Raw genomic sequence first — 12,129 nt, 5'->3', positions numbered from 1 at the left:
AAATTTCAACTCCCAACTTTTAAATTCTCATTTCTTTTTTTTCCAGTCACGCGCCATTTTCTTTTCAACAGTAATGCCAGTATCAATTAAATTATTTTTATTTTCTCAGTGTTCACCATCATCTGGATTTTTTTTTTTCGAATTATCCACTTATCCATATTATGGGATTAAAAACAAAATATATTTAAAGACTTGAAAGTTGCACAATAAAAATATGTTTGCAAGCGCATGCAAAACAAGACACGCTTGATGTCAAACATCTAAATCAGACTGACATTACAAAATGGGCGAAGTCTGTGACAGTGATGAAGCGCACGACATTAGCGATGACGTGAGGCAGTGAAGTTGCTGATTACCAAATTTGCGATAAAAAATAAATAATGGAAAAAGTTTTTTCCTAAACTCGAGCTGGCTATATGTGGCCAGTGAACATGGAGTTACCCATCCCTGCTTTAATACAATATATAATAATCACAGTTAAGTCTATGGCCTGTATACTTCCAGAATAACAACAACCTTCAATTTGGAATGGAGAGAATTGTCAATAATTATTCTACAAACGTCATATTCAGTTGTTCTAGATTCCAAGCAAGTTAATAGTAATGATTATAGTGTAATATGTATAATAGTTAGTACGTTGCAGTCTTTCCAAAGTGTTTTTTTCAAGTGACCTTATTTTAAATACCATTATCAATGTGATTTCATTAAAAATGTTTTTAGACACAAATGTTTACATCACTACTAATTAATCCATAGGTGGTAGGCACAGTAGACAAAACTTAATCTTACTTTTTTATCCATCATATACTCATGCTTTTTATATTTTAACATAATGCAGACACTTAAAGTCAACTTACTCATAAAACTGATAAGTTCACCCTTCCATAACAAGTTAATATAACTGTAGCGAAATATATTTGGGCATTTAATTTTTTTTTACGAAAGAATTCGCGTTTAGTTATGAAATGTTTGTTAATCATAAGGTCATTATACACGTACTTAATTAATTTATTTAGGTAAATCACCTACTACAGCCTTTGTTTTTTACTCTCAAGCTAGCTTGTACAAGCTTTTATGTAGACTTCTGGAAAGCCATTCTATTCAAACAACCTATACAGGGTTAAGTACGTTTTATTAAAACAGTGTTGAATAAATAAATGAGCATAGTCATGCAACAGTTATAGTCAACAAGAAGACGTGGGGGAACGGCGTATATCACAACTGACTTTTAATGTTATTTAGCTTCCTTAGGTAGTGTGATGTCATCGAAAATTAATCATTTTTGGGAAACATGTGCATTATTTTTTCCAGCTCAAAATATTCATACACTCATATCATAAAGATGCGTCCAGATCGAGAACTTAGAATTTCTAAGACGGGGATATTGCGTATATTTAATGCCATAGAAAATAAAGGCATATGAATAAAACTAGAGCAACAACTTGTACCCCAGTTATGGTAAACAAAGGTAAAAAATATTAGGCAACGAAACGAGCAAGATATGGGTTCATTAAGATAATACTTCCAGTTATACTTTCTGTTCACCCATTGCATACTTCAAACACATACTTCCCTTATCGAGTTTTAGGTCTTATTATAGAGCCTTTTGCGATGGAAAGTGCTCTAAGGGATTGTAAAAATTCATACTCATAGTACCTGGCAGATGTTGTCTGATCTCAGATGGTTTCGATTAAATTTGTTTTTAAACTTACTAGATGTCTGAGAAAGCTCTGCTGCTACCACGAAGAAATTCTGTCTGTCATGATTGGAAATACAAATTAGGCTCTGGTGATGAATTTTCTTTAATCTCTCGAGATGTTCATAGGCTTAATATTTATATTTTACTACTATTTTTCGATGAGCTTGACGTTAAACAAATACATATTGCAAATGTATATACATATATTTAAACCATTTGAAGAAACATAAGCATATTATATTCATACAAATAAATAGCATTACGATCATCATTTCATGGTTCCGCGGTTATAATAAGGTCATAATGACGAGCCCATATTTATTGGTGCAAACCATGCCACTGCTTGTCCCATTTTGTTCACCACACCCTTTCTGATGTATGCTGTAGCCAAAGATACTTTTTAAAAATCTATTACCCATTTCATTTACCTGCTCATTGAAGCATGCAATGGTTGAACGGATTGTCATAGAAGCTACTTGTGTACACATGACATATGATACTCTTCCACGTTGAGATTTCTTCTAATTGTGTTGTACTGTTGCCTTGGGCAGGCGGTTTTCTTTTGCCATTGACTTCAGTGTTCTTTAATTTTCGTCGGTTACATCATGTTCCACTTTGTTTTAACACGTGTGGGATATCGACTTGTGACATGCCACTTTCTGGATGATGATGGTACTCCAAGCTGATACATATTCCTTGGTTTTTCGTGGATATTCCAGTCTTGGAAATTCTAAATTTTTATAATATAGCTAATAATCAACTTGTGTCGGAAAGTGCCATTCCATATCCTTCTTAAATAGTGTCAGTTTTCGGTGGCATTACACTACGTAAATAATGCCAAACAATGTTAAAATGTAGTTCTAAGACATTTCGTTCCATCGAAAATTTATTCTGACCGTGATTGTCACATGACTTGCTGATTTATATGTTAAAAAAAAATAGTTTGAACTTAACGTACATAATCATCTATAGTTTTATCAAATGCTTTTAGACGTGTATTCTTACCATTCAGCTATAAAACTGTTGCATATGAATGTACTTGTTACATCTATGTTTTATTATTGATATGAAATGTTATATACACCAGCTGAAAAATAACCAGAAGGGAAGTAAATAAAGTTTATACTTGTAGTTTATCAATAGAGGTTGTCCTTCTGGTAGTAACATATACGGTTTGGTATTGTAGTTCATTATTCTAGTAACAATTTATGTGGTTTCGTGTCGAATTATTTTAATGATAATATCAATGTTGGTGATGAATGTTATTTATTCTCGTGCTAGCTTCAGATGTTGTTTAACAATGGAATTGATTCTTGTGGTAGCCTTATAATTAGTTTACTAACAGCACAATGTCATGGTGATATTGGACATAGTTCATTATGTTTTATTATTTTAATAACATCAGATGTTTTTCTCGAAAGTAATATGTGTTTATTGTACCCTTGAATATAAAATAGATTATCTATTCGAAAAAAGCACTTGTAGTTATTTAATTCCGACTGTGCCTCTTCCGAGTGATTATAAAGTTTCGTAATTCAGTGCGTCAAGAAGATACAATTATAAGAAAGTTTAAAAAATGTGGTCCTCGTTCCACCAAACATGCTCTCTTTTTCAGCCTTGAGGCATTATAATGTAGTCGTCAATCCCACTATCTGGGTTGGCAGTGAAGACTAGCTGCCTTCTCTTTAGTTTTTCGCTGCTAGATAGCCGTCGTATGGTTTTGGCACGAAATTCAAAACAAATCAAACAATTCAAAAAGTGATATCAAATACACGGGCCTGTTGCGACATCTCGTGACACTGAACTGCTATTTTGGATTGGGAGTTTTATAAGGCATTGTACAATGACTTTTTTAATATTACATTTGCAAAAGGATATTACATTAGGTGCTGTCAATTATTTTGGTTCTTAAGTCAACCTATGATTGAAAACACAGCATAATAATAACGAACAGACGAAATTTATTTGCACTTTTATTTCATGATTCAAAAAATTATTCTTTTTTTTTTAATTTAAATGCCAGGTAATATTTTCGTGTTAAATGTAACTGAAAATAGCAACGACATATTATGTCAAGCAGACAAGGTCATCCGAAAGTGGCTTTGCTAATTTTTTATACTTTATATTAAAAGTAATAATTTTCCATTTAAGTTGTATCAAAGTTCCTATTTGAAACTTCTATAGCATATTTACTACTTATTATTTATCTATTTATTGCATTTATGTGTTTATAAATATCAGTGACATTCATTTTTAATGGCAAAAGCCTACTTGCAGGACCAATATTATTATCGTTTTACAGAAATTATATACATACCTGTAGCAAATATTTGTATATTTTCGTAGAGTTAGGCATTCACTATATATGATCAATAACACTTCTCGTATTTCTTCAAAGATGTGATTCGAGAAAAGTACAAATACTATTATATAAAAATATGATTTGTATTTCTAACTGTTATTTTATCAGCCGTGTTTCTTTGTATCGTCTGTAAAATTATAAAAGACAGACTTTTCTTTTTCGTATGATATTTTAGTAAAGTATCATAAATGCAGTTAAAAGCATTTCTGATAATTATTATTTTTTCAAGCATATGTGTTTTACGATATTTAAACAAGAGAGATGATATGAAGGACAAGCAGGTAGCAGAGTTCGTGAAGTTTATTTGTAGACAAGTAAACGTAAACATATTTACAACATTAATTATATTGTTACGACTAACTGTTTCAGGCCGCATTACTTCGAGTAAACATCACTTTTCTGAAAGGTTAAGGTTCCAGGTTTCATTTATGGAAAATTTAAGCTTTAGTTGGTTGTTATTAAGCGCAAAGCTAAGCAATGGGGTATCTGCGTATTATCAACAAAAGTTATCGAAACCTGATTTTTAGCGTCGTAAACCTACAAATTCACTGCTGAGCCACTGTCGGGTGTTTATATTAAGAAAATGTTAACCGATCTCACTTCTACAACATTACATCTTACTTTATTAAAATGCCATTAAATTACCCCTCCCCCCATCAATTATTCAGGAAACTCAGTTTAGTAATTTTGGTTACACAGTGTAAAGAGAGAGAAGTTTAATACGTACTGGTTCTTATTTATCATATTATGATGGAACTCTTGCTTATATGATACTGGGAAAACGTTTTTATTACGCGATGTGCAACCTCCAACTTCACAAAAGTTTTATCCTGTGTGAATGTAGATTTGCAATAGGAATCACGATTTCTCGTTTCGCCTCCCTTCTCCGTCACGGAGAGCATTATTTTTCTTAATTCTAAGGGTTGAAATATGACATCATGAATTCCTCACACGTGGATCTAATGCACTGGTGCCATTTATATAGGTGTAATACTACTCTCTGTTGTATGTCCGTGTAAATACTTTGCAGGATGTGAATGTACCTTCACCAAAATTGGTATGACGGTTCATTAGGTCCATGGGGAGATACACACAAGTTTTCAATTTTGCATTCTGCTGCGTTTATGAGTGTTTTTGCAGATGGATCTTCACCAAATTTGGCATGAAGATTTGTTGGGTCTGTGAGGAGATACATGCAAATTTACGGTTTCATATTTTGTGTTTCGCTGTTTTTATGAGCGTTTTGGGTTTTTTTAAATTATACAATAAGGAAACAACTGTTTACGTCCTAAGATAACGTTTCATAAATCATGAATTTTAATGTTTACTTATTAAGGAAGTCAGGCATGGCCAACCGTGTTAAGGCGTGCGACTCCTAATCTGAGGGTCGCGGGTTCGCATCCCCATCGCGCCAATTTGTAATTTGGTTGATTTGCCCCAACATAAACAATAGTGTAAACATATTATTACCACCCGGCATTGTCAGGTAGTTAAGGCGCTCAACTCGCAAACCGCGGGTCGTGGGTTCGAATCCCAGTCACACCAAACGGTCACTCCTACTATTCGTTGGTAAAAGAGTAGCCCAAGAGTTGGCGGTGTGTGGTGATGACTAGCTGCCTTCCCTCTAGTCCTACACTGCTAAATTAGGGACGGCTAGCACAGATATCCCTCGAGGAGCTTATTAAGCTTTCATTGCGTTGTTCTAGCTATCTTTTGACTGATGCACGGTAAAGAAGAAAGTTAATTATTTCTTAGGATTTTTGAATAAAGCAACATAAGAGTATTATTGGTGTATAACTAAATGCCACTTTGAATTGATAAATTAGAAGGAAAGTAGCCAATCACCAACCATCAAGTGCTTGGGATACTCTTGTTTGTTTATTTTGTTAGCCATTCTTCACTTAGAAGTGTAAGACTAGAGGGAAGGTAGCTAATCAACACCACTCACCGCCAGGTCTTGGGCTATTCTTTTACCAACGAATAGTAGGAGTGACCGTTTGGTGTGACTAGGATTCGAACCCACGACCCGCGGCTTGCGAGTCGAGCGACTTAACTACCTGACAATGCCGGGTGGTAATAATATGTTTACACTATTGTTTATGTTGGGGCAAATCAACCAAATTACAAAGTTATGCAGTTATTGTATAGTTTATGACTTGGGTCGCAATTCAAATTTGTTATGTAATAAGATTGTTTTAGTTTAGTTAGTTATTTTTTGGGGGGGGCAAATTAATTCCAAAGCGATATTCTTTTACCATAAAATCTATTGAACTCTAATAAACTATTGTTGTTTTGTAACCCTAAACCGATAGGATTTAAAAAGTCCTCCACCAATTAAAACTAATAAACCATTTATTTACAAATTAACTATATAAATATACACCTTGTTAAAACAAAATAATTGTTTGAGTATGTACAGGCTTCTATTTAAATTCACAATATAAAAGAAAAGAAAATTAGTTAATATTATATTAGAGTATGCAAGGCCCAGCCTCGACTTGAGGTTTTTTAGTTTATTGTTGATGATCGCCGCTCCTTCGTAGACCGCTATAACTTCCTGGAAGACCACCGGAAAAAGCAGTATTAAGTCCGCCCGGAAAACTGCCTACACCGGCGAAGCCTTGACCGAAAATTGGGTTTAGGCCTAGACTGCCCGCCTGTCCAGCATACAGTCCACTGTGAAAAAAAACGTTTGAATACTGTTACTCAAAGTTGACATGCCTCGTTAGTCTCATAGAGAAATAATTTGTGGTTCTAGTGTCAGAAAAAAACAAAACTTCTCTGATTGTTAAAAATATATGGTTCACTCTCAGGAAATGCATGCTTTGTAACGTTTGTGTGTAAACGAAACAAGCAAAAAATAACTAGAAATCTTACTGTTATGCATCAATACAAATAACTATATAATTAATAAATTTAAAATGACCAGTTTTCTTCATTGCTGTTGGATTTATGATTTTACACTGTTTTGTTTACTTCTCCATATTTGCACAGTGTTGTGTCATGGGCATCATTCCAATTGACAACAGGCAAAAAATACAGTCATTGGACTGTGAAATATAGAATTAGGTTTAGATACAAAAATTAATCTTGCGCAGTTTTTTATACAAAGCATATTTGTATTTATGCTTTTTACAATACGATAAACTAGACTTTTAAAACATTCATACACATCGATATTTTTTATGTACATGAACATAAACACTACAGATGTATCATATGAAAAACTTAGCTTGTTCTTAAGAAATGATAACATTATTTTAAAGTTTTTCATTTACAATAAAATGGTATACCAAGTTACATAAAAAAATAAAACATTTATTTTGGTATATGATTGCATTGAAGTAAATGGTAATGAACCATTTTATGACTTCAAATAATTATAAAATATAAAGTGAGGCCAAAATCACATCATCAGAAATGTACGAGATCCTAGCTGTTAATTATTATGCACCAACTATAACTATACAACAAACCTATGGAGTTAAGGAAGACTAGTAAACAGAAAACTCAAAACTTGATCAGACTGTTGTTTAAAATTGGTTAATGAACAATATATTCAATAACTTTTGGGTGTTCGAAACTCTACTCTATTTTCACAGTACAACTCAACAGAGGTGGACTGTCATTGAATAAAAGGTTTCTAAGGTAGTCTTGCCAGGCAAATGAATATCATGTAAATTAAACTGTGTTACGGATGAATTAAGATAAATGTAAGGAAATAAAACCATGATTTTTATCATAAATATTAAGCCTATTGTTTTAAAATACTTCGCCTTTTTTCAATGCATAAAATACCATCAGGTTAGAACGTCTGTTAGATTTAGCGATTAGGAATTAGTTGAACGCACAATTATATAAAGTAGCTAATAAACATTATTATTGTGTAACTAACAGATTACCATAAAAAAAGGCCTCAAACGACCTACAAAACTAAAGTTACAAATATATAAATCTTATTTGCTAAATTATATCACTAAACATATAGATTATCAACAGAACTCGTGCAATTACAAGACATAACTAAGCTAACATATTTTTGTACAAAATGTGTACAGTTACACTCTAGCTAATTTAGAAGGTTACTACTTTGAACTATAACTGTAACATGGAATTAGGCTAAAGTGGTTTTTTAACAACTACTCATTAACTCACTTAAAACGTTATAAACAGACCATCCACGACAACAACAAAATGGAACTACGTATTAAACATCTACAGTTAGGATATTTTGTTGGACTTACAAACTGTTACTTGCTGCTCCAATACCACCTAGAGCTCCCGGAAATCCTCTTCCATACCCTGGAAACTGTTGCTGGAAACCTAGGCCATATGGAAACCCTCCAGTGAAACCACCACCAAAGTTAGGCTGTCCACCAAAGACACTTGGGTAGAAACCTTGACTGGCTACCACACTGAACAAAACTACGATAACAGCAAGACAAAACAGCGTTTTCTGCATCTTGTGAATGGCAGTCTTACCTATAAACACAAAAACAAGCTATTTCATTTTGAGGTTTCATAAATAATTTAGTTAATCAAAGTGACTAAAGATCTATGAAATGTATCACAAAGTCTACGTTTTTGTTTAACATCACCTGACCATGAATCGAAAAAGACAGAAGTAATTTTCTTTCAATTTATGATACAAACTTTGGAAAAGTGTTTTGATCTGTTAATTTCACTAAACGAATAGGAGTTTTACGTAGTTCAAGGAACAAAGTTAAAATATTTCGTGGTAACACTACAAAATGTGAATATTTGCAGGAGAAACAGAAAAGAGATATTGAAAATAGAGCATGTTACTGCAGTGGCAAATTTAAGAGATTGCACTTATAAAGAACCCAGTGGCAAACCCGTATGTCTGCAGGCTTATTCTGCTAGAAATGGGGTTTTGATACCGGAAATGGACAGAGCACAGATAATCCTTTATGTAGCTTTGTACTTTGTATAAAAAACAACAACATTCGCAACAAATAGACCACTAGAAGATGTTTCATATTAAAATAATAACTAGTTGATTTTTAAATTTTATTACAACAGATTTTAGGCTAAAATAACACTTATTTCCATAAATTATACTTCAAATGTTCCTAAAACTATCAAACTCTTTATTTAAAAAAAAAAAACAGGGTTCAAATTTATGCTCTTGCCTGTTAATCACATGTAACTTTAATTTTAAGTAAATAATATACTTTGTTTTAAAATGTGATTATTAACTTCATTTAAAGTGCTATGTCAGTTTACGAGATGTGAGTTCCATTGTCCCAATCTCTATTTAAGTTTCTAGCTGGTTAAAAAATTTGACAGGACTATATTTCAGAATACATGAGTTTTTCCTCTTAGTTATGTTTCAAATGTTATAGTAGGTGAACCAATGCCAATGTCTATTGGATTTACACTTTGTATATTTATATCTATTGCTTAACTGTATCACGTATTTTAAAGCTTTTTTCACTTTAGGGTGTAAACGTTTAGTGAATGAGTTATGAGATATGGAGGACGAGAGGTATCCAACTTTTCTCTTTCTCTCTCTTTCTGTATTCCTTTTATTACTTAAGCTGATGAATTAAAAATGTTTCAACTTTTCATTTATGGTTCCACAGTTAGAGAATTTCCATAATTCATGCTAGTATCGATGTCTACTCTTAAGCGAAGCTATATATACCATTCAAATTAAATATGGTGTATATCTGCAATTTCTGTAGGAGCAATTCAAGTTAAACAATGTGATACAGATTAAATACCATTTTGTCAAATGAAGTTTAAACTATAGAGGCGATTTTATATTTTGCTTCTTCTATAAAGCGAGGTTTGTTATTAAAATATTTTGTTTCCTAATTAATGCGAAAATGAAAAATTATAGAACAAAAGGTCGTCGAATTTTCTTTATGTAGTCTTAAATAGTTTCCAAATCTTACATTCAATACTTCGATGATAGCCTTTATTTTACCTGTTATTTAAATGATAGAATTACTTTTAGCTTGATTGCTCTTCAACAAGTTTCAGTGGTTAATAAGAATTAAAATATGACCAGCATTTTTAAATAGAAAATATATTATTGCTTTTAGCCTGTTCGTTTTTTTATCAAGTGTCACAGGTGAATGAATATTAAAATATGATTATACTACTAAAGTAAAATCGTGCTGTTACTATTAGATCCAATGTTTTTATCAAGCTGCATCGGTTAATAAAAAGTATTAAAACATGACTGAAATTTCAAAATTATAACTTTTTATGAGGTTTCGATAACTTACAAAATATTACACTATTTTGATGTATTAGATAAGTATGTAAACCAACATACTTACAGAGCTTCGGAGAGTTTTAAATTTCAGCTGCTTGTGTCAAGCGTACACATTGATCAAGAAATTCTCTGCTTTTATAGGAAACATTCCAGGTAGGGGAGAGGGTTAAGATAGAGGGATGAGGGGGAAGATGACGAGCCGCGAGTATCTAGAGCATTGTAATTACGTGTCGATATAGTTTAGCGAACTTGTACCTACTTTTCGGCTACCTTTTTGTTTGTTTTGTTTTTATGTTACAGGTACGTTTTCAGCAGGTTCTTCACACCAGTCTCGATTAGTAGTTTACTAAAACTCAAGCTAGTTCTGACACTTGTCAAATAGGGGCGGTTTTGTTGAGCTTCTTGAGATGCTTACCCTTTACCTTTAGCATATGTGTTCTGTTTTCTAGGCTGAGTTTAATGACTTTCAGACAAAGCTATGAACACAATTTTTGTCAACGAAAATAAAGTGGTTTGTGAAAGATATAACTTAACTACAAGTCAGTGTCATATTATTTTCAGTAAATATGAAATAATTACGAGTGTTTCTTCTGTTCTAATGCTGGTCTTTAAGAAAATAGTATTCCAGTTAAATTGGTATTATTTTTCGTGAGACCTTTTCAGACTACAGATAAATTTTAAGTAATCGAAAGGAATCTGTGAGGAAGAACAAACAATTACGCGACATTTTAAGCTGTGTTTTAATCGTATTTATAACACTTTAAAATTCCTCTGCTAGCCAATATTGAATCGTTTTGTTTTTATCATTCATCATGTGACACAAATAATTTACAATACCTCTACTGTCCAGACCCTAGAGTTTATCATTTTGATCAATCTCATATGTTACAGACAAGAAGTAATCGTCCTTTATCAAACATTTATGTTCGAGTGTATATATTATTCAATGCTATCACAGTTATGAGTTATTTTCAAGATGTTATTTGTTATTCATATCCCACAGTACTATAATTATCAATAGTTCAGACTTTTATGTCACAAACATCCTATAATACTACAACTATTAAGAAGTAATATTTATAAGTTCTTACTGTTTAGACGTATACTACGATTAAAAATGGTTTGTCACTTTTATGAAGTTTGTTACGCACTACTATTTCAAATAAATTTTAAATTTAAAAGTTACTTGAATGACGATATATATCAAATTTATGATATTTGCAAACAAGATTCATACACGTAATTTTTATTATTAACACAAATATATTTTACTGCATAAACAACAATACATTTTATAATAACGGTTATCACAAATAATTATTTATATACAAAAGTTTTACAAACTTGCAAACTGTATTTAATCTTCCATCTGGTCTGGAACTGAATATTTTATCGACTGCTCACGATGAGCGAATTAATTTTGAATAGATAAACTAGCTAGTTTTCAGTTTTGGCTGACCTCATGCCGTTTACAAATGATTTTTCCCCGACGAAGATATGTAATGTCCTCATAGAAATACTATCATCCGAAGTTAAATCTCTGTAGTTAAATGGTTTATAATGTTCGAAATCTATAAACCTTACAGGTCAATTATCTGTAGTTTCCCGATTGATAAGCGTTTATTATAGTTAAAGCTCCAAAGATTTGTAGTGTATTAACTGTAGGAAACTAACAATATAATAACTGTCTCTGGGCGCGTCGGTTTGTAAACGTAAAAGCGAAGTTTTAGAAATTTCATTTGACAATTATGTAAAGCATATATTTTTATAATTAAACTCGAGAATCTTCAATAAATTTAGAGAATAGACGGGAATTTTGCA

At 32.2% G+C, this 12,129-nt stretch overlaps 1 protein-coding gene across 1 annotated transcript; it reads right to left on the bottom strand.

The window, feature by feature from the left end:
• Positions 1 to 6,449: 6,449 nt before the first annotated feature.
• Positions 6,450 to 8,538, bottom strand: LOC143224240 (uncharacterized). Its single transcript, XM_076452660.1, has 2 exons — positions 8,306 to 8,538; positions 6,450 to 6,737 (listed from the first exon to the last, which is right to left on the bottom strand). The coding sequence occupies exons 1-2, from the start codon at positions 8,521 to 8,523 to the stop codon at positions 6,575 to 6,577; spliced, it is 381 nt and encodes a 126-aa protein (XP_076308775.1). The 5' UTR covers positions 8,524 to 8,538; the 3' UTR covers positions 6,450 to 6,574.
• Between the last annotated feature and the right edge of the window lie 3,591 nt (positions 8,539 to 12,129).

Source organism: Tachypleus tridentatus, chromosome 8 (genome assembly GCF_004210375.1).
Source record: "Tachypleus tridentatus isolate NWPU-2018 chromosome 8, ASM421037v1, whole genome shotgun sequence".
In the NCBI taxonomy this organism is placed as follows: domain Eukaryota; kingdom Metazoa; phylum Arthropoda; class Merostomata; order Xiphosura; family Limulidae; genus Tachypleus; species Tachypleus tridentatus.
The sequence above is the reverse complement of the archived record's forward strand: the minus strand, read 5'-3'. Positions and strand labels throughout refer to the sequence as shown.